At 41.2% G+C, this 26,475-nt stretch overlaps 2 protein-coding genes across 2 annotated transcripts; one reads left to right on the forward strand and one right to left on the reverse strand.

The window, feature by feature from the left end:
• Positions 1–580: 580 nt before the first annotated feature.
• slc12a9 (solute carrier family 12 member 9) lies at positions 581–11,324 on the reverse strand. Its single transcript, XM_028031903.1, has 14 exons — positions 11,035–11,324; positions 7,092–7,298; positions 6,821–6,955; positions 6,566–6,703; positions 6,174–6,476; positions 5,963–6,070; positions 5,675–5,786; positions 5,430–5,587; positions 5,267–5,349; positions 4,624–4,748; positions 4,315–4,507; positions 4,055–4,229; positions 2,180–2,326; positions 581–2,088 (listed from the first exon to the last, which is right to left on the reverse strand). Exons 1-14 carry the CDS (start codon positions 11,045–11,047, stop codon positions 1,247–1,249), a joined length of 2,739 nt encoding a protein of 912 aa, XP_027887704.1. The 5' UTR covers positions 11,048–11,324; the 3' UTR covers positions 581–1,246.
• A 2,909-nt stretch (positions 11,325–14,233) lies between these two features.
• Positions 14,234–25,680, forward strand: gnb2 (guanine nucleotide binding protein (G protein), beta polypeptide 2). Its single transcript, XM_028031780.1, has 10 exons — positions 14,234–14,924; positions 18,907–18,987; positions 19,099–19,137; positions 19,434–19,540; positions 20,786–20,849; positions 21,923–22,085; positions 22,488–22,554; positions 22,650–22,851; positions 23,291–23,507; positions 24,667–25,680. Exons 2-10 carry the CDS (start codon positions 18,931–18,933, stop codon positions 24,771–24,773), a joined length of 1,023 nt encoding a protein of 340 aa, XP_027887581.1. The 5' UTR covers positions 14,234–14,924; positions 18,907–18,930; the 3' UTR covers positions 24,774–25,680.
• The last annotated feature ends 795 nt before the right edge of the window (positions 25,681–26,475 follow it).

The following is a 26,475-nucleotide window of genomic DNA, read 5'->3' on the forward strand; positions in this document are numbered from 1 at the left end:
GTGTATTATGTCTCATTGCTGAGAGTTGAGCTAAATTGACTCCTTCAGTATTATTATCGTTACAGTAGCATAACTGTGCAATGCTACAATCACAAAAATAATTCAAAAAGCAAAATAAAATTTCTCACAAGTTGATATTTATGTGCCTCAGAAAAATATGGTGCTGTATTTAGTAAACAAATAAATACATTTAATATATAAATCTCAGCCTATTTAAAGTTATGCCCATGTGCTGTACAGCATATCCACTGGCGGCGCCGCAGTTATGAAAGCAGCTTTGGATTACGCTGGACTTGATAAAACACTAGCTGAATATAGCAAAATAAATCAGCACTCACTGTAGAAACTTCAGCAACTTGGATTCTGTGCCTCTCCACTGTTTCCACAGACTCTGTGACCAATGTGATGCTTTGCTTCATGATGTGAGAACAGCATCAAAAACTGTCATTTTGAGGTAAGATGTGGTAATTTGCTTCCTTTGAGTAACTTTAAGCAGAAAAACACTCAGCAAGAAAAAGAAAACACTTGAAGAAGGCAGTAACATAAAAATCTGTAAATTAATTGGAAGGAATGAAAAATGTGTATTAAATGAAGGTTTAATCAATTAGTAGGGAATGCATAAAGGTTAAGAGGACAATCTATAACTGCAGTGGAGGAAGGAGAGAATGACCCCAAACACACATCCAAGAAAACAAAGCTGGAAGAAAGAACCGACCAATAACCAAATTATATACTTCTGGAATAAACTGAAGGTTTAAAAGCTCAGAAGAGACAATGAGAAGCTTAAAAGTTTGAAGACAGTTTGTTTGTGAAAAAAAAGACATTAAAGTGTAATAATTAGTTTCTCCATTTAGACATTTAACACAGTCTTCAAGACAACATTTCTGGCTTCACAGAGAAAAAAATATAAACATAAACTGTGTTTTAACATGTTTATTTCTCTTGTCGGTCCGTTGGAGACACAGTTTTGCAAAGAAGTTCTATCAAGAAAAATTATGACCACAAATATGCTGGCTTAAGCACAAAGCCACTTCAAGTATATAAAGTAGGAATGTTTCCTATTAAACTTCAAGTGCTACTTGAATGTGGACTTGTTCTAAGCAAAGAAAAAAAAAATCAGGTGGTAAAACATATAAATACTGCAGAATAACATTCTTAAATATGCAGAATTGGTACTACTTAGATTTAAGTAAACAGAGAACTAAGACTTTGTGATATTTACATCATCAAATGAGGCGAAACGTGCTCAGAGGTCAGTGTACGTGACCGGGGTGACCCCGTGAATCAACAGCGTAGGCCCTAAACCTCTGGTCACCGCTTCCAGCTGAGTCAAGAAGTGCTGTGACTGGTTTCGACAAGCAGGGGGCCGAGGTAAATACAGGAATCGCACGGCAGCCTGAGAGCTGTGCTCCATCAACATGCGGTTCACTGCAGACAGGAAGTCGTCGGATAAACCTGGCGTCGGCTCTTCGCAGCGCTCCCCCTCTGGCAGGGCATAGTGCTGCACCACGGAGTCCCACGGCACAATCTTGATGGACGCCCTGATCCTCAGCTTCCTCAGCAGCTCCCGAAACGTCTCTTCATTGACCACCCAGCCCTGGTCAGAGGAGCCCGTCTCCACATTCAAGAAGATCCTCATTCTTGCATGACGCCACTTGCTAGACATGTTGAGCACGCAGGCCATCTGCAGCAGGAACAGACTGCACACATCCTGGTAGTCCTGGTTGCCCGGCTGGAGCAGGTTGAGAGGCCACACGTCTATCGTCCGCTCAGACCCGTCCACTTTGCTATCTTTGCCTTCTCCCTGCAGCTGGAAGAAGTATCTGCCGAGACACACGTTTTTCTTCATTTTAATGGCGTCGGAAATAATGCCGACGTACTCGTCCGGCGACAGCCACCGGGGGCTCTCGACATGTCGGACAGGAGGGAAATGGGCTTGCAGCGAAGGCAGGTCCACCCCAAAATTATATTCCCCCTCACTGCTTTCTCCCACAGATGAATGGCAGAAGGCAGAGTCCTGCAGGAAGAAATCATCCGGAGTGCAGCTGTCATAGAAACCCAGAATCAGAGTGTTGGGCTTCATACCACCTGGGAGAAAGATGGGCAAAAATCAGACTTGGCACATGCAGACAAAACAATGGAGATAATCCGTGTAGACAGAAGGTGGTGAAACGTTTACCAAGTCCTGTGATGCGCAGCAGATGCTGTGTTCCCTGTCTGACTGAAGGAGACAGAGTGAGGTCTACAAAGGCCTTCACACCTAGTTTATCAACCAGACTCAGCCAGAAGTTGTACTGGGTCTGGACAGGGTCTGATGGCAGGGAGTCTGAAATACAAAGCATTTATTACAGCTTGACCCTAATTAACAAAAATTATTACCATTAAAGGGAATTAAGTTTGCTATACAGATATATTAAAATATAATATGTTGAGTGGCATGGTCAGACTTTGCTAGAATATGCTAATTCCCAGGTTTATTTGACGTCATTGAAAATAACCACACTTTAAGTATTATTCTATTCCATATTTAGCACCTTGAGGACTAATAGGTTTGTGATCTTTGTCAATTTATTTGGAGTAATGATGAAATCTTAAGCAATACAATAAAACTGATTTGCTATCAGCAGAACTGTTGGAAGTCTTGTGTTTAGTTTATGATGAAATCAGAAAAAGATCTCCACTAATTAACATAACTAATAAATATTGTGTAAAAATAGAATAGTCTTAATGAATTTCAAAAGATTTTTTACTTTGCATCAATAAAGGTAACCGTTATGATAGCAATAGGGTTGTAATGTATTTTCTACAGCACCAGGGGGCATACTCACGAAAAACTGGAAATACAGCAAAAAAAACAAAAAAAAACAGAAAACAAAACTAGACTTAAAAATGCATTATTTCTATTACTTCATCTTGTTGTCATCTAATGCATTTTCCTGGAGTTCATGGAGATAAAAACAATGACCCATTTAGGCTGAGATCAGAGATGACTGAATATTCACATGACCAACACTCAGGTGCCAGTACGCTTCAGAGAAAACCTTTGTTGATATTTTCCATGCCAACAGCAGCACTGGGGAAAAGGGCAGACCCAACAGGAGACTGCTGCCTATTGCAGTGTATGTAAACTTACGGACACCTACAGCCTCACCACGTCTTGCTAAACCGGATCTGTTGCATTAGAATGAATGACAAAACTATCACATGCTGATGTATAACAGCAGAGGCATACTTCTGGGCACATGACTAATCCACCCACTGGGCGTGCTTAGCAAAAGTATTCATACATTTTTACATTGTTAATATTTTGTCACATTACAAACACAAGAATGTATTTTGTGGAGATTTTAGGAGATAAACTGACACCAAGTGGAAGGAAAAAGATAGTTTGATGGAAAGGTTTCCAAAAAACAATGTAGAGGACACACACATGTTGAAGGAGGCGCTCTGCCTTTCCCCAGTAGACACTCTGAACATACAGCCAGAACAGCAATGTTATGGATTAGATCAATGCATTTTTATGTGTTCGAAATGGCCCAGTCAAAGTTCAGACAAATATCCAATTTGTCTGGATATTTGTCTCAAAATATCCATACAAATTGGATAGTTGTCTGGATATCCAATACAATTAAGTATTAAGTTGACTCAATTAAGTATTGAGTCAATACTTAATCTCAGTATGAGCTTAACACATGAGGGGTTTGGTTTTTTTTGAAAACCATAGAACTGTGTTGAGAGTTGACTCAGAGAAGTGTCAACTGTGGATTTATTGAGTTGGTCCAGCAGGTAAAATTCCTGTAAAATCCATTACAACGTGTGATATTGAAGACAAAATTTCAAAAGGTTCAAGGGAGATGAAACTATACAACTAAATACCCTCCCTCCAATGACAGACACAATTTCATTCTTAAAGTACAACAAGGTGGGAGTGAAAGAATTACATTTTTGAAAAACAAGATCATCTAAACAGGGAATCACAACATGGTGGTAATTTCAGGGGTAAACACGGTGAGATCTATGAAGAGGACATTACAGATCAAAAACGGATAATTACCCAGATCTCCCAGCTGCACATGCCCCAACACGTACAGCCCGCCCTTCTTCAGCTGGTTCACAAACAGAATAAGCTGGCAGGAGGAGCGCGGGTTGGACACCATCAGCAGGACTTGGGGCCTCCAGAACTTCACATGGTCTTTCCTCACATCCAGCATTAACAGATACTTCCGCACCTACACACACATCAGTGACAAAACAGAAATGACACAGTTATGGAGGGGAACATGCCCGAGTTCTGCATATGTTGTGTCCAGATACCTGGTGAAAAATGAGAGCCTGGCTGATGTAGCCCCAGCTGCTTGTGGGTGACCTGTAGTGGAGGAAAAGCAGCAGCAGTAGCAGCAGGACGATGCTGCCTGAAGAATACACGGGGTTGATGACAAACATCATGACCAAGCAGCTGAGGATCCCCAGCAGGCAGGTGTGCCACGAGAAGAGCTGAAAGGTTGGTCTGTTAAAACACAAGGAGGAAACGCGAAGAAACCCTGAAAACTGGATCCAGACAGTCTGGAATCAAGGAAGCAAAAGTACATGAGAAGAGTCTTTGATAGGAAATTATATTTTTACCTGAAGTTTGGTGCAGATGCCCATTCAAGAGCCAGACAGGCCAGATCTACAGCAGCGTAAGCAAGTAGGTAGAAGACTGTCACGAGACTCGCCACAGCATTCAGGTGCCCTGCAAACACCACACACTGACAGAAACATGGAAACACAGAAACGGGTTGAGTTTGAGAACCTGTTGTTTGCAGAGCTGCTGCAGTTTTCCATGTAGAAATTCTACATTTTCTAGAGTTCGCAGTTCTTTGCAGTCATTGTATTAAAAAGAGACATACTATTACTTAAGGCTTTTATCATACAGCCTGCAAAAACAAAAAAGGGAAGGAATGAAGGAGAAGAGAAGGGACGGTTTGGACAAAAGAAAAATGACAGAACAAGATAGGTGAGGAAAGAAGGAAAGAAAGACCAGAAGAAGAACAGAATGAAAAGAAATATAAGATAAGGAAGAAGTGAAGGAGACAATGCAGAAAGGAAGAAAAAAAATATCAAAAAGGTAGGAATGACACATTCAGACAATGAGATAATAAAGTCTAGAAGTACAGCTATTTCTCTACATTATTATTATCTTTTCAATATTTATCCAGATCTGAAAATGACCAAATGAAAAAATGAAAACATTTTTCAAAATCTAAATTTAAACGGCAGTACTGACCTGTGCCAGACCCCAGGTGTACAGCACCGCAACCCACGGGTTCCCAGAGTTAGATGTGACCGTTGCCGGGGCCAACGGCAACCCTGAGAAGAAAACATCAACCCTCACATACAGGAAAGGGGCCGTGTTCAAAAAAGGAAAAAAAAAAAATCCTATGACTTACCAAAGAGATGATCCAGAGCAAGAGCGTGGAGAATGCGGGACGCTCCGATCATGGCGCACATCGCAGCTGACAGAGAGGCACAGTAAATCCCAATAGTGACAAGCGGCGACCAGATGTTAATTCGCTGCAGGAAGCCGTAGTCTTGAATCAAGAGGGTCCTAAAACAGAATAAAACATGCATGATCTTTCTGTTTAACATAACTGAAGCTGGTAGGTTGCATTGTCAGGTATGACAGCTGTGGCACCTGTCGCATGTGGCGCTGACCAAGATGAAGAGGAGGACGTAGACGGTGAAGGTGTAGAAGACAGCGATGATGGTGCCTTTAGGGATGGAAATACTTGGAGTCTTCAGCTCACCTTCAGGTTGAGAAACAGCAAAGATCTATCAACATGTTTATGCAGAGACTTGCAAAAGCAAAGCTTGTTTTTCATTATTTGCCAAATGAAAGCAAGTTTACTTTAATATCCTTAATGCAAAAATTAGCCGATACACTGTGATTGACATTAGAAACATAAAATAATGAATTTGTAACCTGACATGTTGGCTCCAGCCATGATCCCAGTGCAGCTGGTAAACATAACAGCAAACACGGTGGCAAATGACATGACGGAGTTGGTGCTGTAGTCCAAAGAGTAACCGGCTGCACAGAAAAACATTTAAAGAAAAGTCAAAACCCAAAGAAAAGCTGCGCTATTCACTCTTCTTCTTCACAAGCATCAGCACTGTCCATAATCCTGACTCACAGCCTAGATTGTTCCTCAGGGTGGTGGCGCTGAAACCCGTGTAGCTGGCGTTGTAGCGGACCGTCTGGTTGCCGGGCCCCACGTGGGTGATGACAAAGTCTCTCGGCTTGACTGCCACAGAGCTGATGAAGACGGACAGCAGTGACACGGTGACCACCAGCAGGATGGCGAAGGCCGTGCGGGAGTAAATGTGGGCGCCCACCAGGCACACGAGGAGACAGAGCAGGAGCACCACAGAGGAGTACAGAACCGTGTACCAGTAGCCCTGAGGGAGAACCCGCAGCCCTCTGGATACAGATGACTCTGAAATAAATAAAATAACGGGCCTTAAACCAGGTAGTCTGATGATTATCAAAAGTAGGTGTGGGATTTTAAGCGTGGACGCGACATACCAGGATCTGCTCCGAAAACATCGAGGACGGCCTCCACGAGACCCAGGACGTACTCGCCGCACGCAAACACTTTGGCAAGAAAGAACATCAAACCGATGCTTCCACCAAACTCGGGTCCCAAAGAGCGGCTGATCATGTCTAAAATCATTTTATTAAGGATCGTTTATTTGTAAGCGGTAGTAAGTATAAAAGTGGGACAAATTATTAATAGGAATAATTAAAGACCCACAATCTGTTCACATCTGGTAAGGATACAATATGCTCCACCGCCCTGAATGGCTCCGTTAGTGGAAATGGCACAGATTGACAGTACTGTGAGAGATATGATGGTGTAGGCGACGACTAGCATTAAAAGACCCTGCAGCAACCCCGCATGACCCACCACAAACCCTGCAAAACGGAGGTCACATCGCTCTGAGTCACCATGACTGAGCAGAGCCCAAAATGCTTTACAAACAGCAAAACTAAACTGAACTCGCTTCTTTTTCCCACTTCTCTAAATTATTTTTGAACCTGCGCCACACACCTGTCCTCAGAAACAATATGATGCTGAACATGGAGAGGATGGTCGGCACCATCACACCAAAGAAGGTGTTCAGTCTGCGCGGGTCCTGAGCTGCTTTCCCAGAGCTGGAGTCCTGGGGGGAGTCCGACGCCGCGCCGCATGTCGCTGCGGTCAGGGTCAGCCCGCAGACCCCCGAGGTGATGAGAGGGGAGCGTTCGGTTGGCATGGCTGCAAGAGAATGAATAAAACGCATTGTAGTGCTTCAAATGGACTTAAATCAAACGATTCTGAAACTGAAAATTTTGATAAAAACCAGCTTACCCTGAAAAACTGTAAAATATCCATAAAAACATTGAAGTTTCTGGTTACAATATGAAAATGTTAGCTATATAAATACATTTGTGAGGCACTTTGTGTTATGTTAAAGTACACCAGGTGAAACATCACTAATTAAGTTCTCTGGCCAAAAACAGATTACTTTAACAATCAGTTGAAGAGATACTGCAACTAGCAACATTAAAAGATTCTGAGTGCAAAAAAATATATCTGCGGGGAAGTCAGATGGATAAATACCAAACAGCTGTGATCATTGTGCCCTGAGGAGACACAGCATTAAAAACAGACATGAGTCTGCGATGGGAATCTCTTCATGGGCTGCAGGACATCAGAAAATCACAGTCAGTGAACAATGTTCATTGTTGAGTCTCAAAATACGTTTAATAAAAGAAAAATAAAATGCTGCCATGCAACGAAAAGAAAAACATAAACAAGATTCAGAAAAGAAAACACAAGTAATCGGACAAAATTAAAACAGTATATGACTAAAAGTCTTTAAGTGGAGCAGTTTAGACTTTGGTACATGTTGCTTTTTATTAGCATATAGAATAAATATACTCATCTGGAGATGAAAGGTTCTCTACAATGGCTTGCAAAAATAATCACATTACAACTACAAGCCTCGGTGTATTTTGTTTGTGTTCCATCTGACAGAGGACACACACTAGTGCAGTGTGTCCTGCACTAGTTGCCAAAGTGTGGGGCGTGCCCCCTATGGGGGCACAGTGCCATTGTAGGGGCAAGGGAAGCGGTATGGATGAATGCAAAAAATAAAAACAGTTGAAGTGTTTCACTGTAAAGATGGTTTGTAGTGTGTTTTGTTGCAACCTGAAGTATGAAATAAACTTCAGTGGCGTTTGAAAACAAAAATATGTGTATAGGTTTATGTCTGGTTGACCGATGTGTGGGCCCAGTTGATTTTTTTTCTTTTTCTTTTTTGGGGAGGGGATTTTATCGTAATCGATAGGGAGGCCCAGAAAATCTTTGGGAACTAGTGTATGATTGTGATGTGCCTCACATTCTCTTGTTTTTGATTTAGCTTTATCCAGCTTTATAGCTTCCTCATTCCTGCTGAAAAAAAGCATTTCCACAGCATGATGCAGCCATCACCATGGTTAACAGTGGGAATCGTGTGTTCAGGGTTTTGTGAGACTTGCATTTCACACAACCCATTTTTGGTCTCCATGTAAATCCGGGGTGTCGAACTCAGTTTCATCTTGGGCCATATCAAAAATCTGGTTGCACCAGAATGTATTGATAAAACCCATTAAACTGGTAAATTATGAATCAATAGCTGTCCCTCCAGGATTTCGATTGTTTTTGAATCAAATCACAGATTTTGTAGTGCTAATATATTAGTGCATCATGTTTGCACATATGATGTTAAATGTAATTTTTTTTAGACAAACTCCATGCAGTTTGACTGAAACTGAGCTATTTTGCAAAGAAGAATGGGCAAAAACGTCACTTTCTACTCCCCAGATATGTGAAGCTGCTTGAGACACTCTCCAAAAGACCTACAGCTGCATCAAAAGATAGTTCTTCTTTCTTTTTCTCTTTTTTTTTTGTTGCAAAAACAAAGACCTGCAACCCATGCATTGTTCCCTTCTTACTCACATTCATTCACTCATTACTTGGTGTTGATTTATTTCATAAAATCCAAATAAAATCCATGGTTACTGCCGTTTGGAGCATGATAAAACATAAAAGCCTTAAAAGATGTAGGATTACTTTAGTAATTCATTCACCGTACAGTATGCACTAATTTAATTTACAACAGCATGGTTTTGCATAGTCTAATAGCTGGTGATAAACTAACAGCAGTAGCATTACAATGATGCTTTACTGTTTTATGAGATGTCGTTTGCTCTGTGTTGAAATAAACACCTTAAGTTACTAGATTCCTTTGTCCAGTAGAAATGTTTTTCACAGCAGTTCCTCTTTTGAAGAGCTCTGCTCATTATAGTCACTATACTCCAGTGTTTAAAATATCCTCACAGGTTTTCACAATTTGAAATTTAAAGCAAAATTGTTGCACAAGATATTGCGTATCGCCCTTCAGAGGCCCCAAAGGAGAACCTGTGAAGCTTTCATGTCACGCTCCTTCATAAAGTCTCCCGCTCGCACTTGAGGTTGGTATTCGCAGTCATCTGATTCGTAGCAGCTTGCTTCTTTTCACATGCAGCTTAAACCAGAAAGAGATCATTTCAGCAGAGCGCCACGCCTCGGCTGTCCTTTAACTCGCTCGTTTGTTTCTGAAGGTTACTCTTTATCATGAGATGAAATGCTCAATGAGTTGCTCAGCTAAAGGAGTCACATGATGGGACAAGCAGAGCCGGTCGTGAAGAGGATGTAATCTCTCTGATAACAGTCTTCCTGCTTGCTTTTGCAACAACCGAGACACCATCTTTATCACTTCATTACGTCTAGAATAGATATATTGAAAAAAAAAAAAAACTGTTTTTCAAACTAAATAAAATAGAATTTGCCTCAATCCAACAACCAAAAAGTCCATAAAAAAAAGACTAAAAAATGGTTCAGAAGTGGTTATTTCAGCAGGATAAAAACCCAAAACATACAGACAGAACATTTCTCTTCTTCCACAAGCACCTATGTCTCCAGAACTAAACCCTACAAAAGAAAAGAAACTGTGGAATTAGCTGAAGAAAAGAGAACATTAGACAGAACCCAGGACTGATTTTGAGAGATCATGCTTAGATGAATGGTCAAGGATCTCCCTTTCTCTCCAAATGTTCCAGCCTTTGGGAATGTTAAAGGAGAAACATAGATGCTGCTCAAATGGGCTTTAGACAAAGTATAGACAGCAGAACTAGTAACTTTGTTAACGCAATTATTTCTCATCGTTTTCCCCGTTAATAAATGGACTCAATCCAAAGTTTGATTCTACATCTTCAGTGTTACACTTGGTTCCTCTAATGAAAGATGAGTTTATTTAAGGTTTCCACAAAGGGACGCCATAAATAACTGCGTGGTTTCACAATGCCAATACCAGAGCTTCTCATGCAGTGATCTTTATCAATTTACATTTAGTTTTCTGTGCTGTTCGTGAATTAATAACTCGAAGGTTTACAGAGGCTCTCCGCCTCACTATGACCTTAAAGTGTCGTTTCAAAGGGGAAGTTATACGCAGACAGGTCTTTTTTGCGTTTCCTTCCCCGTAGTGTGATGTTGCTGGGTTGCATGCTCCGCAGGAGGCTGTTAGTGACGCACTGAGCTTATGATGCAGCTGCAGACAGACCACATCTATCTGAAGGCCCTCTGCACCTCAGCGAGCTCCACTTCAACTTACCAAAACAAACCAACGCTTCCGTCACGTATAAGACGTTGCGTGAAGGTGGAGCGACTGCAGCAATAATAATAATAATAATAATAATAATAATAATAATAATAATAATAAGTTAACGCATTTTAAGAGGGCGAAAAGATGCAAAGAAAACACTTGACGTTTTGTTTACGCTTCAGTAGTGAAGGTCAGGAAGTTACCAAATTCCACGCCAGGAAGAACGACCGAATGGGACAGTTTCCCAGTCAGATAACAACATCCTGGATGTTTGCACCCTGAAACATCCGGAGGCGTCTCAGAAAATAAACGTCCAAGCAGGCTTACCGCTCAGCTTCATCCACTTCCGGCCTGTTAGCTCCTTATTTATTTCGGGGCTCCGCCGCTGATGCCGGTGTGTGCGCGCGCTGCTCGGCGGCGTTGCGGTGACGCTCCGGCGGGCAAAATGCGACCGCGGCAGGCCGGTGAAAGGAAGGAGCTCGGAGTTACCTCCGGGACAGCTGGATGTTGTGGGAAATGTGCTGCCCAATAACAACACATCTGCCCCGTCACGCCTCGTTCCCCCTGTTATTTGTTACAAAGAGTCACGGGAGCGCAGAGAGAGCCCCATGTGACATCCAGAAGGGGAGGACGAAAACATCTCAAACACAAGCCAAGGTACTGCTGGTGGGACATAACCCCGCCCCTAATACCAGACCTGTCAAACGTGAGCTCATCGCTGGCTCGGAAACATCCGTTAATGCATCTTCAACAGTAACGGAGCTGATCGGGGATGCTGGGTTATTTCACAGAATAGTGAATGTTTATTATAAGAGAAAAACATGGACAACAAGCTCTACAAGATCTAAGTAAAGTGCAATTGCTAATCAAAATGTGCAATTTTCTTTATCACCACAAGAGGTCACTGTACAGTACCATGCACAGATCCCTCTAAACACTATTTAAACTTTTCTTAAAATTTATTATTTTGTAACAATTACTTTAAAAGTTGTAATGACATTCAATGTTCTATAATTCTTTCATTCAAAATGAGGACACGGGGTTCCTCAGTTCTGTTTTTGATCCTCATTACATTATCAAAAACCATGTAAGTTATTCCCTAAATCCAAATACCAACGTCAGAGTTAAGTTTATGTCCATAGCACAAATTCAAAACAACCAAATGCTTCATAGTCAAGCTGAATACATAATTTTACTTTTCTTCATTTTGAGCCAAGAATGTTCCGTGGAGATACAAACACCGAACCATATCAGGAGAATGGTTGCTTCTGACATGGTTGCTGAAATCAGAAACTACTCAACGCATCAATTAAGATTAAGCGACTCGTTTCCATCTGAAACTCAATCTGCCAACACTAAACTAAAAGGCAAACAGAATAATCAAGTGACACTAAACATAAATACAAAAAAAACTACCCATAAAACATTGGATTAAATGAAAACAAGAAACATGCTTAAGAAAAATAAAACAGTAGATGAAAATCTAAGTTTCAATAGATTTTAAAGTTGTCTAAGCAGCATCTACTTAGTAATCTGTAATTTTGGGGCTGCCAGGGGAAAAGCTTGATCACATTTACACATCAGTCTGTAATCAAACAACTTTAATTGTGGTCATATTTGACTTTGAATTCATTTGCGGTGGAGTTATTTTTACATGTATTTCCATCCAGAGTTGCTCTCATTGACTCCTTGAGCCACTCTGGCACATTTTGAACCTGATAGATTCTGACACGGCCATCTTGGAATATGGGCAAACCATCAGGGAAGCCAGAATTCACTGATGGAGTAACCCGGTCATTCAATTCATTCAGGTAGTCAGATGGTCTCACTGTTTAGCCACACAATATTATTGAACCTGCCTGACCAAATGAGCAACTCCAGATCGTAGCTCTGACCCACAGAGTTCTACAGTAGGCGCTGAGGATGAACGGTCCCTGGTTTTCTCCAGGCTACACAGCTGTGTCGTCTCAAACCCTTGAGTTCCCTTCACATTTTATAAGTGGGAATGCTCTTACTTTCACTGTTAAACAGAGCCATGGATTTTGCCATTGTTTTTATGACTAGACTTTTGCAGATTACGATCACTCAGTATTTTTTTCCATCCATATTTCTTTTAGCAAAGTTGACGGTTTTCCTCTACACTTTCAATGAATGCGGTGGTAAATTCTTTACCTAATTTTGGTAGATTCAACAATCTCCTTATTTTCCTTGTTTGATACATGCCAATAATGTGATTCATATGAAACATAAATATTCAGTGACCATAAGATGTTTCTTCTGATATGCATAGTAGCTGAAATCAGAAACTACTCAATGCATCAATTAGGATTAAGTGACTCGTTTCCAGATGAAACACAATCTGCCATGCAGTAACGCTGTAATTTTCCAATACACTACACAGGTAGTGTATTTTGATTACATTTATGACATCTGTCTATGTAACAGTGTGATTAAATCTATAGCATAAATGTGGTTCAGCTTTCAAGTTCACATTGTTATGAAATGGTTTGTCAAAAATAAGAATGAAAGACAAGTGAAATCCTCACTTTGATATAAGCCTGCGTCTGTTCTGATATGGAAATTAAGTTAAAAAGTATTTACATGCAAGAATCTGGCATGTCTACAAGATAAACAGTTTGCAGATAGATATCGTCCAATGGTGAAATTAAGATGCTCCAGTTCTCTAACTTTGCGCTTAGTGCTTTTACCTTCTTCACCATCCAACACAAAAGTACGTGACAGTCTCATAAATAATCCTCACCCATTCCAAGGGAGTCGGGAAACTATGAATCATCTCTTACAGATCAATTATGTCAGGCAGTTCAGTCCAGAAAGATCTTGGCTCTTTTGTGTGCTTTCAAAGCATGTAGCTGGAATCATGGAACCAAAAATGCATGGCAGGCATATAATGTGAGCACAATGTCCACAACACCTTTTGTGGTAGGAAACCAACACACCATCCCCACAGCACAACATGGTGGTGGCAGCATCATTATCAGCAGGACAATATCTCCAAACATATGAGTGAGAATGATTTAAATCTAGTCAAAGTCAAGATCTAAATCCATGGAAAGATTTGAAAACTGACCTGCACAGAGTCACTCCAGTCAGTCTGACTGAATGGCTAAACTTGGGATGTTTTGGGGAAAAGAACGGACAGCAGTAATTCAGATGAAGCTGGTAGAAGTCAAACCCGCAAAGGACAAAAGCTGTAGTTGCTGCAAAACGTTGACCCGAGAGTGAGGCTAAATCAAAATTCAAGTCAGAATTAGGAAACCATGTATAATTTTCATTGTAGCTATTAAAGTCATTATTATTTAATTATGTTGCAAATATTTTCTCAAGGGTTATATCCAAATGAGTACATGAACAGCTAAGCTTTCATGAGTCACTTTTTTGTTGTTTTTTTTTTACAATAAAATGTGTGCAAATTTTATTTACATTAAATGTGTAAAATGCATAGTGTGGATTGTCCCTTTTTTCTCTCTCTCTCTCTTCAAGTCTTTGTGTCAGGAAGGCTTATTGATATCAGGGATCTGCTCGTTTCTCCTGTAAGGAAAAATACTACATGAAACAGCTTTACAAGACGTATTGATGTACTGCTGCAAGGATTTTCATCTTATTGTTCATAGGTAGCGGTTTGCAGATTTTGCGTCGGTGCTTCGGGTCTGAGCAGCTGTCCTGCAAGAGTGTCGGAAGAGGGAGGGAGGAGGCAACCAGAGGGAGGAAGGAAACGGGGATAACGTCACGAAGACACGGAGTAAAACGGGCAGAGCAGCGGTTAATGGACGATCCTTGATGCGGGCCAGAGGAAGGAAAAACTGGGGCCAGTTCTTTTGATTTTTCCTCCCCCCTTACATTAGACAAAAATGTTTTTCCTAACCTTCCGTACGTGAAAAGGTGCGACGCCGTCAGCAGAAAGGGGGAAAAGAAGAAAGAAAGAAAAAGGGGGGAAAAAGCAGCAGCAGATTTGATCCTTTCCTATATCTAGGTTTTTGGGGGGGTTTTCCTGGAGCTCCACCAAAAGAGAAATGGAAATGTGTGGAGCCCTCCTGCGTTTTCCTGTTCACTGATCGCGATTACACGGAACTTTTTCAAGAAGGATCGTCCTCGAACTGCATCTTTAATGCGTGAAAAAGACACGTATTTCAACCCTTCACGGCATTTCGGAGACGACGGTCTGAGTGTTTTTTGAAGCCCATCGGGAGAATTAACAGGTAGCCACCCTTTATTGAACGCCGTGGGTCAGCAGCCTGGTCTGCGTTAAGATGGCTGGGCAGATTATTTTTGATCACATATGGGCTACGGCCAAATGATTGCAGGTAGACTCGTGTTTGACGTTTTCAGATAGATATAAAAGGCATAGAGAGGTTGCATAGAGAAAGAGAGAGAGAGAGAGATGCAGTGCTGATGCATCCAGATACATCCCCCATGAAGAGCGGCTGTTTCTTTCCAGTAGATTTATTTTATTTCTGGCCTGCATCTGCATGCTGCTGCATACACATCCTTAGACATTTACATCTGGTCCATCAGACAGGCAGCAGTCAAAATGATCTGCTCTGCTCTCCAGCTGCAGATGTGACCACCCTGCTAGCCCAGCATCAGATCAGTGCATCCAGAGGGGTGGGGTCCCCTCAAGATCTCTGAATCCCTGTCATCTTGTGTTGGGTGTGCGGCATGGTCTCACGGGCGAGACAGCCGAGGGAGGTAAAGCCTCCTCTGTGCTGCTCAGCAATGCATCGGCGCAGGAGGAATCTGCAGTGCAGCTCCACCGTGAACCGTCAGCCGGTTGACGCTCACAAGCAGCTAACACGCACACAGAGCATCTGGCTGGAGTCAGCCAGGCCTGATCTCTGATGTGTTCCTCCTCCACTTCCACCTCCTCCCCAAGTCTTTCTTCTCTTCATTGGCTAAACGAGCAGCTGTGCCAGGAGACTGAGACCTATGATGCACCTTCCATTGGCTTCCATTAGTGCTGTGTGATCCATCTGGTCGCAGGCCCCTCCAGGGAAATGTAGTCTACTATAGCTAAATGCTCTTCCTTGCAGTGCTGGGCTCTCTGGATGGTTGCATGTATGTAAAGCGTGGAGCAGAGCTGGAGGAAGATGGTGCCAGAGCTTTAAAGAATGTTATATTTGGGGCCCAGTTGGACCAGACCTGAGTATCTTAAGCCCATCGGGTCACATCTGGGTGTTAATATTTTCTATTGACATCAATAAAAAAAAAATCTAATACTAGTCATGAAAAGTGTTCATTTGAGCAGTATTCAGGTGTAAACATCGTGACACTCAGGCACCCCACTCTGTCTTTCCCACTTCATAAATCTTTTGCTTCAATGCCTAAACCTAACCTTAAATACAAGCCGCATTGATAAATCTTAAAATTATGTACTGTTTGTGATCATATGCACGGTCATGAGCTGGAAGAGAACTTGGATGGCTGAAAATAATGTCCTGAAAGAACCGGAAAGGAGTTCAGAATGTGGAGTCTTGAGTCTTAGACTGATGTTGATACTGCTGACCCAAATGGAGTAAATGGAGTTTTATTTTTCCCAAATAAAAGCATTTCCAGAGTACAACAGCAGACCCGCTAAGCCACTTTACAGATCTGCAGGCCTAACCACGTTCTAAGTGTCTTAAAAAGTTATGACTGGTTGGTGCATGTGCAGCAGAAGTCCGGTCCAAGTTCTCTTTGGGTTAGCAGCTGTGCAAAAGATCACAAACAATATTTAGCAATTTGTGGATGTAATTTGTAAGACTAGTTAGGGTTAATTGTTGGAGCATAAAAGCAAACAATAAATAAAAAAATAACTGTGACAAAAAAGGCCTGAGAAAAACTCTCCACACAGAATACTTTACGATAATAACTGGAAAGTAATGCATGACTAAGCCTGTCATGATAACTGATAAATCGTCCCAGGAGTTTTTGCGATAAACAGAAATGTTGTTTTCAGACAATTGTCAAAAAACCTAATGGTAATGGCATAACAGTGCAAGAATGCGTTCTTAAAGAACAATAAACTTTCAATTCTGATGAACATTTGGCACTGGAAATTGAAGACGTTTTAAATATCCAAAATGAATAAACAAAACAACAAATAAGATGAATTATGAAGCCTGAAAAATGTCCACCAAAAAAGGGCTAGTTGAGACCAAAGCACCAGACTGAAGACTTTTATTATCCAGTTTTTGGCGGAAAAAGAGAGAAAAGAGAAAAACAATACGTCATACAAATGGAAATTATTGCACTGCCTTTAATTTATCATCCAATTAATTGATTTATTCTGACAGGCCTGTCCATGCATGTCTTAGGATGCAATATTTTAGTACCTTTTTTTTTTTTTACTGTCCTAAATACACATTCTACTTGCCAATAAGATATTCAGTCTGTTGGGTGGAGTCTCAGACAACTTGACAAAGCTTTTCTAAAACCCCAATTAATACAGTAAAATAAAAATAATGGCCTGTCACATTTTATTGTTCTGGTTTTACCAGCAGCTGACGACACAGGAATGTACCATGAAATACATTTTAGGGTGAATTGAGCTCAGCCAATTAACTGATCCTAAACAGTTACTTATTGAGCTCTTTGGTAAAATGAATAAGCAGCCTCTGATTGAAGCTCATCGCCCCTCAGTAACCATAGCAACAACAACATCAATTTTAAATAGTCCAAACTTGATTGAATTTTATGAACCGAGTTTCATGTTTACTTAAATCAAACACATCACCGATCTTTCTTGACCATCGAAACATTCATGTAACAGTATTTATTAAATAAATAGCAGGAAGTAAGCACAGTAAACAATGTTATTTCTAAAATATACTCATGTGGTACATTCTAAATGGGCCACGAGATCTCATGGTATCTAAACGGCACAATGCTTCTCCGTTTAAGTCAAATTTACCCAGCTAAGCATCAAGTAGTCGCCTCATGCTTGATACCAAGTGTCTATGTTTGACACTTTCAAGGACGACAGGAATTTTCCTATTTTTCTTTGACAAAATGAAAAACTCTCATCCAGAAGAAGCTTTTGCCACTTTTTAACGTCTGTGTACAAACTACTAATAGGCTTACACCAAGGTTGCATGATATTTATTTAAAAAAACCGTCATATTCTTACTTTTCCCTAAAACACTGAACTCGTCTTCTCTCCTTATCCAATAAAGCTGATATTTGGATCTAAAGTCACACCTCTGAGGGGTTTCAATGCGGACTCAGAAGAGTTGAGAATGTGAGGCCGGTTTAATTAGTTTGGGTTGAAAGCATGCATAAACAAATTTATTCACAGTTACTTTAAACTTTTACCAGTGAGCAAAGTTTGTACCTTGTCAAGTTACAATATTTTCAATTTCTTTACATATTTAAAGTGAACTTAAAGCTAAATCCATTCGTAGTAAATGCAGCTACAAGTAGGAAGTTTCAAGGTACATCGTTTCTGTGAGAAGCTAAACGTTCTGAGCGCCCCCTGCTGGCCTGGAGGACCTAAGCAGCAAATAAGTTTGCGTTTGCCTTGGGCTGGCTCTGACAGGGACAATGTTAGAAAGTTTAAAAGCGCAACCGTTGTTGAAAAGATGAAGTGGCATTTACTGTATGTTGATGGAGGGTCTCTCCTATGGCGGGAGACGGTACTCAGCATTATCATGAGGTCTGACTGACCTGTGTGCTTCAAGGGGAAAGTTCACCATTTATCTGTTGCCTGGTAATGAAACTGGCAGCTGAGTAGTAGCTTAGTCATTACAGATTATTCTCCCCTGTTAAATCAGACATGGTTTTGCCATCATAAACAGATTATAAGTGATTTCCTCACAGTGGCTTCAGTAAACCAAAGAGATTAAAGTGTGTGCTTTGATTTAAGTATTTATATCCACAAGTTGGGTGCAAAAAGTGCTTTAAATTTATTTAAAAATCTAATTGTTTGATATTTGATTAAGATGACCACTGGATTACCGGATTATGAGAATATTGAACTATGCATATCCCAGATGGGATTTAATCATATGTACGGTCAGAGTATATCTGCTTATCTCCTCTTATGGGTGGAAAAGGGAAGGCTGGCTTTGAACCAACCTCAGCTGTCACCAGACAGGAAGCTCAGCGGACATAGGCAAACGGTCATCCGCTGTCACTACCCTGAAACACACTTGATCGTATTTAAGGCAATGTTTTATAAAATTACAATGGTTCTCTAACCAACAGGTCAAAGCTTGGAAAACATCCAAAATGAGCGAGCTGGAGCAGCTTCGTCAGGAGGCCGAGCAGCTGAGGAACCAGATAAGGGTAAGTCATGATTTGAAAGCAATGAACTTCAACTCTAAGATAAAAAATCTATCTTTCTTAAAATGCGACGTCCTGTCTTGTCCTCTCCTGTGATGGTGTGCTGCGCATTAGGATGCCAGGAAAGCTTGTGGCGATTCAACACTCACCCAGGTAAATGGCACTGAAAACCGGCCAACTAAATGGTAACTGGACTGAATTTATATGCCGCTTTTCTTGTCATGCCGGCCACTCAGAGCCGCAGGCAACTTGAGCTAAGTGCCTTCAACATGTGGCGAGAGGAAACAAACCTACAATGTTCAGACTGCAAGAAAACTATACCCACTGATCCCACAGTCACTGCCAAACAAACTATTAACATGTGATATTGTAATGAGTTTATGAGCAAACATAATTAAACCGAACACTCTGCAAAATAAAGCTCATGAAAATCTTGTGTTCTCATTTAGATGGCTGCTAGTTTAGATCCTGTTGGCCGGATCCAGATGCGGACAAGACGCACCCTTCGTGGACACCTGGCCAAGATCTACGCCATGCACTGGGCCACAGACTCAAAGTGGGACTCCTAAGTTTTGACCCCGATACTGTCCATGTTCTGCATGTTGTTCTTTTCTTTGCAAAATTGCTTCAATTCAGCCACACTAGATGTTTTTGAACAGCACGTCTCTGTAGTCTGGACCCGGGAAATATCAAAACTCTCATTTTTGAGTCTTTTTTTTTGAGATGTAAATTTGCACCTAATCACCTAAAATTGTGTGTTATTCTGCAAGGCTGGCTTACGGTTGAGCTTATTTTGGATTGTCCGGATCTCGCAGTAATCATTCATCCATCCATCCATCCATCTTCTTCCGCTTATCCGAGGTCGGGTCGCGGGGGTAGCAGCTTCAGAAGGGAGGCCCAGACTTCCCTCTCCCCAGCCACTTCTTCTAGCTCCTCCGGGGGAATCCCGAGGCGTTCCCAGGCCAGCCGAGAGACATAGTCCCTCCAGCGTGTCCTGGGTCTTCCCCGGGGCCTCCTCCCGGTGGGACGTGCCCGGAACACCTCACCAGGGAGGCGTCCAGGAGGCATCCTGACCAGATGCCCAAGCCACCTCAACTGGCTCCTCTCGATGTGAAGGAGCAGCGGCTCTACTCTGAGTCCCTCCCGGATGACTGAGCTTCTCACCCTATCTCTAAGGGAGAGCCCAGCCACCCTACGGAGAAAACCCATTTCGGCCGCTTGTATCCGCGATCTCGTTCTTTCGGTCATGACCCAAAGCTCATGACCATAGATGAGGGTAGGAACGTAGATCGACCGGTAAATCGAGAGCTTCGCTTTTTGGCTCAGCTCTCTCTTCACCACGACGGACCGGTACAGCGCCCGCTTGACAGCAGACGCTGCGCCAATCCGCCTGTCGATCTCCCGCTCCCTTCTTACTCTCGCAGTAATCAGATATGGCTAAATTATGATAGTCATCGCAGTTGATTTATGATTTAACAACAGAGGCAGTTATGTTTTGGGATAGGGTAAAAACATTTTAAAAAGAAAAAAACTGCTTTTTGCAATTATTCAAGTCATTTATAAAAAATTGGTTTGATAATCTGAAGTATTTAACTGTGATGAAAAATTGGCAAAACCCGAATATGTGCATTGCGCAAGGGAGAAAGACGGGTAATTAAAACACGGAGGTTTTAACAACGGCAGGTCGGATGTCATCATCAGTAAATATTGGGGTAGTTGTGATCCAACATGTAGACTGGGTTGTACCTGGGATTTATCTAGATTTGCATTTCCAAACCTTTGCTTTCTGTTGCTTCTGCAGGCTTCTGGTTAGTGCCTCTCAGGACGGGAAACTGATTGTGTGGGACAGCTACACCACTAACAAGGTAAAGTCAGTAAAAATTCTGCTCTCATGAGGTCATAACCCGTCTGGACGAGAAGTTGAGTTGAGTGACTCAGCCCAGCTTCCAGACAACAATTGCAAATGATCTAATGTAACATTTACAGTTGCTTCAGTGGAGATTTCCTGCTGTTAGAGGATTTTTATGCATTTTCCCCTCTAACCGCAGCACTGGATGACATTTGGGCCTTGGAAAAGATTTGCGGGTTGTTTCGTATAAGTGGAAACTTAAATGTGTTGTTACCTTGTGAGTTTTATGCTTTTCTCTCCCGTACAGTGTCCGACACATTTGCATAAAGAAATATTGGTTTTGCGACACATTTTGCTCGTTTCTCATACTTTTTCACTATTCCATTGACCTCTGACCTCCTTTTTGACAGGGGAAACGTGGTAGGGTGAATATTTCGCAAAAAGGAAAAGAGACTATCGTACAAAATGAGAAAAAGTGTTTTTAAGCCTACACAGTTTGCAGTAGTTTTCATATCCCTTGCACTTTTTCAAATTTTCTAAAAATATATAGTTATATATACTTAGTTACATGGTTTTGAAAGCTTCTTTCTTTAAAAAAAAACCTCAACCGTGTTTAACCATAGGAATTGAGTCAAAGTGATGTGCATTGTTAGTTTTCCTACAGCGATTTGAATGGAGGTCACAAAGTTTAATTTTGGTCTCATCCAACCAGAGCCCCTTGTTTTACTCGTTGGCTGGTTGCTAAGTTTAAACAAGACCAGATTGTTGAAAACTTCATTTACTAATAGGTGACTCACTGGATTTCATTGAGTGGTATCCGATTAAAAGGGGCTGAATGAACCACACTTCCAAGATTTTTATACGTCTAACATTTTTGAAAAACGCAATTACTGCTTTGTGCTAGTCTATTACATAAATATCAATTTATGTTTCGGTTTTTTGCTGCTTTGAGGATATTAAAAAAAAAGGTTCAAGGGGTATAAATATTTTTTATAAATCTGGCTGCACACATCGTGACTCCTTCATACGGATTCCTTTCTGCGATGTTGAGAGTTTGCATTTCGTCACATGATGCGTCTTCCTTCTTAGATACACGCCATCCCTCTGCGCTCCTCCTGGGTAATGACCTGTGCGTATGCCCCCTCTGGGAACTACGTGGCGTGCGGAGGCCTGGACAACATCTGCTCCATCTACTGCTTAAAAACACGTGAAGGCAACGTGAGGGTCAGCAGAGAGCTACCTGGACACACAGGTGAAATTTACCTCTATAGTAAGCCCAAACTGATTCATTACCCTGCCAGAAGAATGTTTAAAGTGATATTTAACCAACATGATTCTTTTGGCTGGAAGCGATACTGCTTTAACGAGGTCCGGTCAAGATCTCGATTTCACTCTGATAGGGAATCTGGGGAGGGAGGAAATTAATTTTTCTTGAGATATTTCTTTTGTCTCATTTCTCATCAGAAACAAAGTTCTTGATTAAATGAAAATTTTACCTCTAAATTTGCCAATTTGCTGTGAATATTCTGGGTTTAATCTGGAACATTGAGCCATCAAAAGAAGTGGCAGGCCTACCACAGTTACTCCAAGAGGGCATTAGTGACTCAAATGAAAGAACTGTAAAGATGACGCCCTCTTCTCTCCGTAACCCCAGGTTACCTTTCATGTTGCCGTTTTATTGATGACAATCAAATCATCACAAGTTCAGGAGACACCACCTGGTGAGTCTGACGAGTCAAAGCCATGAACCTGCAGTGCAAACATGTCCTCCGGAGCTGAACCGCTGTTGACAGACTCTTTTGCTCTTTGTCCCCAGCGCGCTGTGGGACATCGAGACGAGTCAGCAGACCACGGTATTCTCGGGCCACACTGGTGACGTCATGAGTCTGTCCCTGTCGCCCGACCTCCGCATCTTCGTCTCAGGAGCCTGCGACGCTTCGGCTAAACTGTGGGACATCAGGGACAGCATGTGCCGACAGACCTTTACGGGGCACGAGTCGGATATCAACGCCAGTTGTGTGAGTGCGCCAGCCAAACGTAAAACGACACGGCTTCCGGTTCTCTTGTTCCTTCTCTGCCTGTATGGATCTATAGTTTGACACAGTTCAGGAAACGCAGTGAGATCAGATCACAGTGAAGATTCTCGTGATAAACGCTCTTGAAAGCTCTTCACATTTTGTCGTGGTACAGCTGCAATCTTTCTTTTATTAAGATTCTGTGTATTAGTTCAACACATAGGAGAAAATAATCTGAAGTGGAAGAAAAATGAAAGTGATGTATTTGAGCATCTGTGCTTTCAGGAGACGTACAGCAGAGACATTTTGTTAAAAACGATCAGATCAGATTAAGTGAGACACAGACATAACAGATTCCTATAAAAGCACCTGGCAAATTTGGGAGCTTATTTATTGCTGCTTTTGCAAGAGTTTGCTTCTTAGCCATCACTTCTTTTCCCAGTTCTTCCCCAACGGAAGCGCCTTCGCCACAGGCTCCGATGACGCCACCTGCAGGTTGTTTGACCTGCGTGCAGATCAGGAGCTCAGCATCTACTGCCACGACAACATCATCTGTGGAATCACCTCCGTGGCTTTCTCTCGCTCCGGCCGTCTGCTGCTGGCCGGCTACGACGACTTCAACTGCAACATTTGGGACGCCATGAAGGGAGACAGAGCAGGTGGGCCCCAAATCAGATTAGCTGTTAGTGCGATACAGCGCAATGTTGATGTAGCAGCTTAAACGTCGGCTGGTTTTTCTGAAAGATTTGTTATAAAAAGTTAGTTTATTGTGAAAAATTCAGCCTCGTGGACGGAAACAGGGTGCATGATGCATTCAACATGAAGAAGTTGCACACCTGCAAAGGTCTTAGTTCTGCAAGATGGCGACAGATTATATAACGCACACAGTTCTGAGTTGTTGTGATTTTAAAAACAATTATTCCTTAAAAATAAGAGCAAACATTCAAACTAAACATTTGATTTTTGTCAATTTTTTTCAATAAGACATTTTGCAGCCACAGTAAAAGTTTTATTTGTGTCATGACTGTAATATAAATTTACACAAAGCTGCTATTACTGCAGATTAAACGAGGCAGCTTTAGTGACATGTACCTGCAAAACCTTAAACTACGTCACAGTTTCCATTTATCATTAAGTCTCAGGAATATTTGTGTGGAAACACCTGGAAACAATGTTTAAAATCATACATATAATAACATAAAACAGTCATTTTTAACATAAAAATGACTGTTTTTTTTAGGGTAGATGCAATGTAATGCAAGTGATGCATTACATTGCATTACTTGCAATGATATGCAAGTAATGTAACAAGCGAACAGCTTTTTGTGTAACATTAAAAGCTTTGAAAATGGTAAATTACTTAAATAGGACTACAATTGTGCAAACAGGGGCAAGAGGTGGCATAGTTCTCATCTTATTCTTGAATGAGACAAAAATATAATTACACTTTTATATTATACAAGAGCCAAGAGACAATTAATTAGTTGTGTGATAAAACTTAAATTTATAGTTTTATTTGCCAAGTTATGTAATTGCTTAATTTAATTTATGGAGGAAATCACTGTGATGTGCAGTTAGTAGCTGGTGGAGGTCAGTAAGACAGATTTACAAATGATTTGTTTCATAGTATGTTGATAAAATATTACACTACTGTCAAAAAGTTAATTACATTTTTGGTTTTATTGCACTTAAACTTGCTGAAATGGTTCCGTTATCGGCATGTTTTGCCGGTTATTAATTCTGTAGTTACTACACAACTAAAATTAATAAAAAATCTTAACAAGTGTCTTTTTTAAAAAAAAATGTGACTCCCTACAGGAGTCCTGGCTGGCCATGACAATCGCGTGAGCTGTCTGGGTGTGACAGATGACGGCATGGCGGCGTGCACCGGATCCTGGGACAGCTTCCTTAAGATATGGAACTGAGCCACGCACGTCAGCAGGAACCACGCGCACGCCCAGCATCCCTGCACACACACACGCGCACCCCACCCCTAACCCTCCTCCTCCTCCTCCTCCCACCGATGCTGTATTTAAGATTTAACAGCCAAACTGCAACATTTTACTGTACATATTATGAACAACGTAGGTCCGAGTTTATCCACACAGCCCCTGGTTCCACAAGGCTTTGAATACAAGAAATGAACACATGCCTACATCACACACTACTGACTAAAATGCACAGCAGCACACAAAACTCGTTTATATCAAATGTGACCAAATACAGCTGAAACTTCAGCTGCTTGAATGACAAAAAACACACAAAAAAACCCTTAAGATTCACTGTTACCTGAAGCCTTTTAAACACATCCAACACTCCTAATTCACACAGTTCTCCTGAGAGACACCGCTCCTCTTCTGGAGGAGAGCCCACCGGATGATTCTGCCTTTGTTTACAATGAAACTCAACACGCGCTTCATATTCCTTTCTGTACCATTTCTGCATCATACGACTTCAGCGACGCCGGCGTGAAGGAAGAGTCCCATAAGTGCATAAACGCTTCACTGACATGCTGTTCAGGTCATGTGGTCACATTTTATAGCTATGTACATCTCACACACTAGTTTTTAAGTTCACTTTTGCTCCCCTGTTTTGCTTTTTTTTTTTTTTAAACTTGTTTTATTCATGTTTTCCCTGTGTGCCTCAGATACACTGAAAATTAGATAATCAGGTAATTCCAAATGATCTTGGAGAAAAGAGGGACAAATTACAACATACAGAAACACATCTAGTGTCAGAAGCCAGTTTTCAAACTTTGACTTTGTCATTGATTATTTGGAAATTACCATGGAATAATTGTACATAATACTAATAAATAATAGCCTCTCCTGATGGCTTTTGTGGTTTCTTTTCTAAAGCTGCAGATGGGATACTGCAATTACTGTGTTGAATGCGAAGTTAATTTTCTGGACTGTTATTGTCTTCAGCCACAAGGGGGTGCTGCAGTCCACTTTGGAACAGATTTAAAATAAAGTTACAAACCATCCCATGATTGGCAATCTTTGTATGGGGTTCCTACTCAGTCCATGTAATAATAAAAAAGAATGAATATTTATCTTGAATATTCATCTTCATTAGAAGTTGCTAGAATTTATATCAGGCAGTTCTACAGTCATTCCCTAGATATTCATTTGGAGGAAACGCTTTTGGAGGTGTGATCATCCTGTGTGTGGTTGAGGATAATCTTTGTGGTCAGCTTTAAATGTAGAAATGGGAGAAAAAAATAAATAAACGTGTTCCACCAGGAGTGGAAGAAAAGACAGGAGGAAAAACATGGAGGAAGGACCAAAGAGAGACAAAGAAGTTGAGAAGAAATGTCAAAAAAATGAAATGGCACAAAGATGGAAGGCAGGAAGAAGGAAAACATGGAAGAGAGGAAGCAAAGAAAAAAGAAAATAAAGCAGGAATAAAAATGGCAAAAAAGGAAATTAGTTGATATATGGAACAGATGAGGGGCAACATTTCCCATAATCCATCTTTTCCAGATTTTTCACTGTCCAGAAATAAAATCATGGATGATTTTGTCCCTTTTACAATCTTTTTAAAATGATTGTATCTGAAGCATTTCATTTTATTGTCATTTCTGCTTCAAATCTTTCTAGCAACTTCTAATGAGCAATCCATGAC

The sequence above is a fragment of the Xiphophorus couchianus genome, chromosome 11, assembly GCF_001444195.1.
Source record: "Xiphophorus couchianus chromosome 11, X_couchianus-1.0, whole genome shotgun sequence".
NCBI lineage: Eukaryota > Metazoa > Chordata > Actinopteri > Cyprinodontiformes > Poeciliidae > Xiphophorus > Xiphophorus couchianus.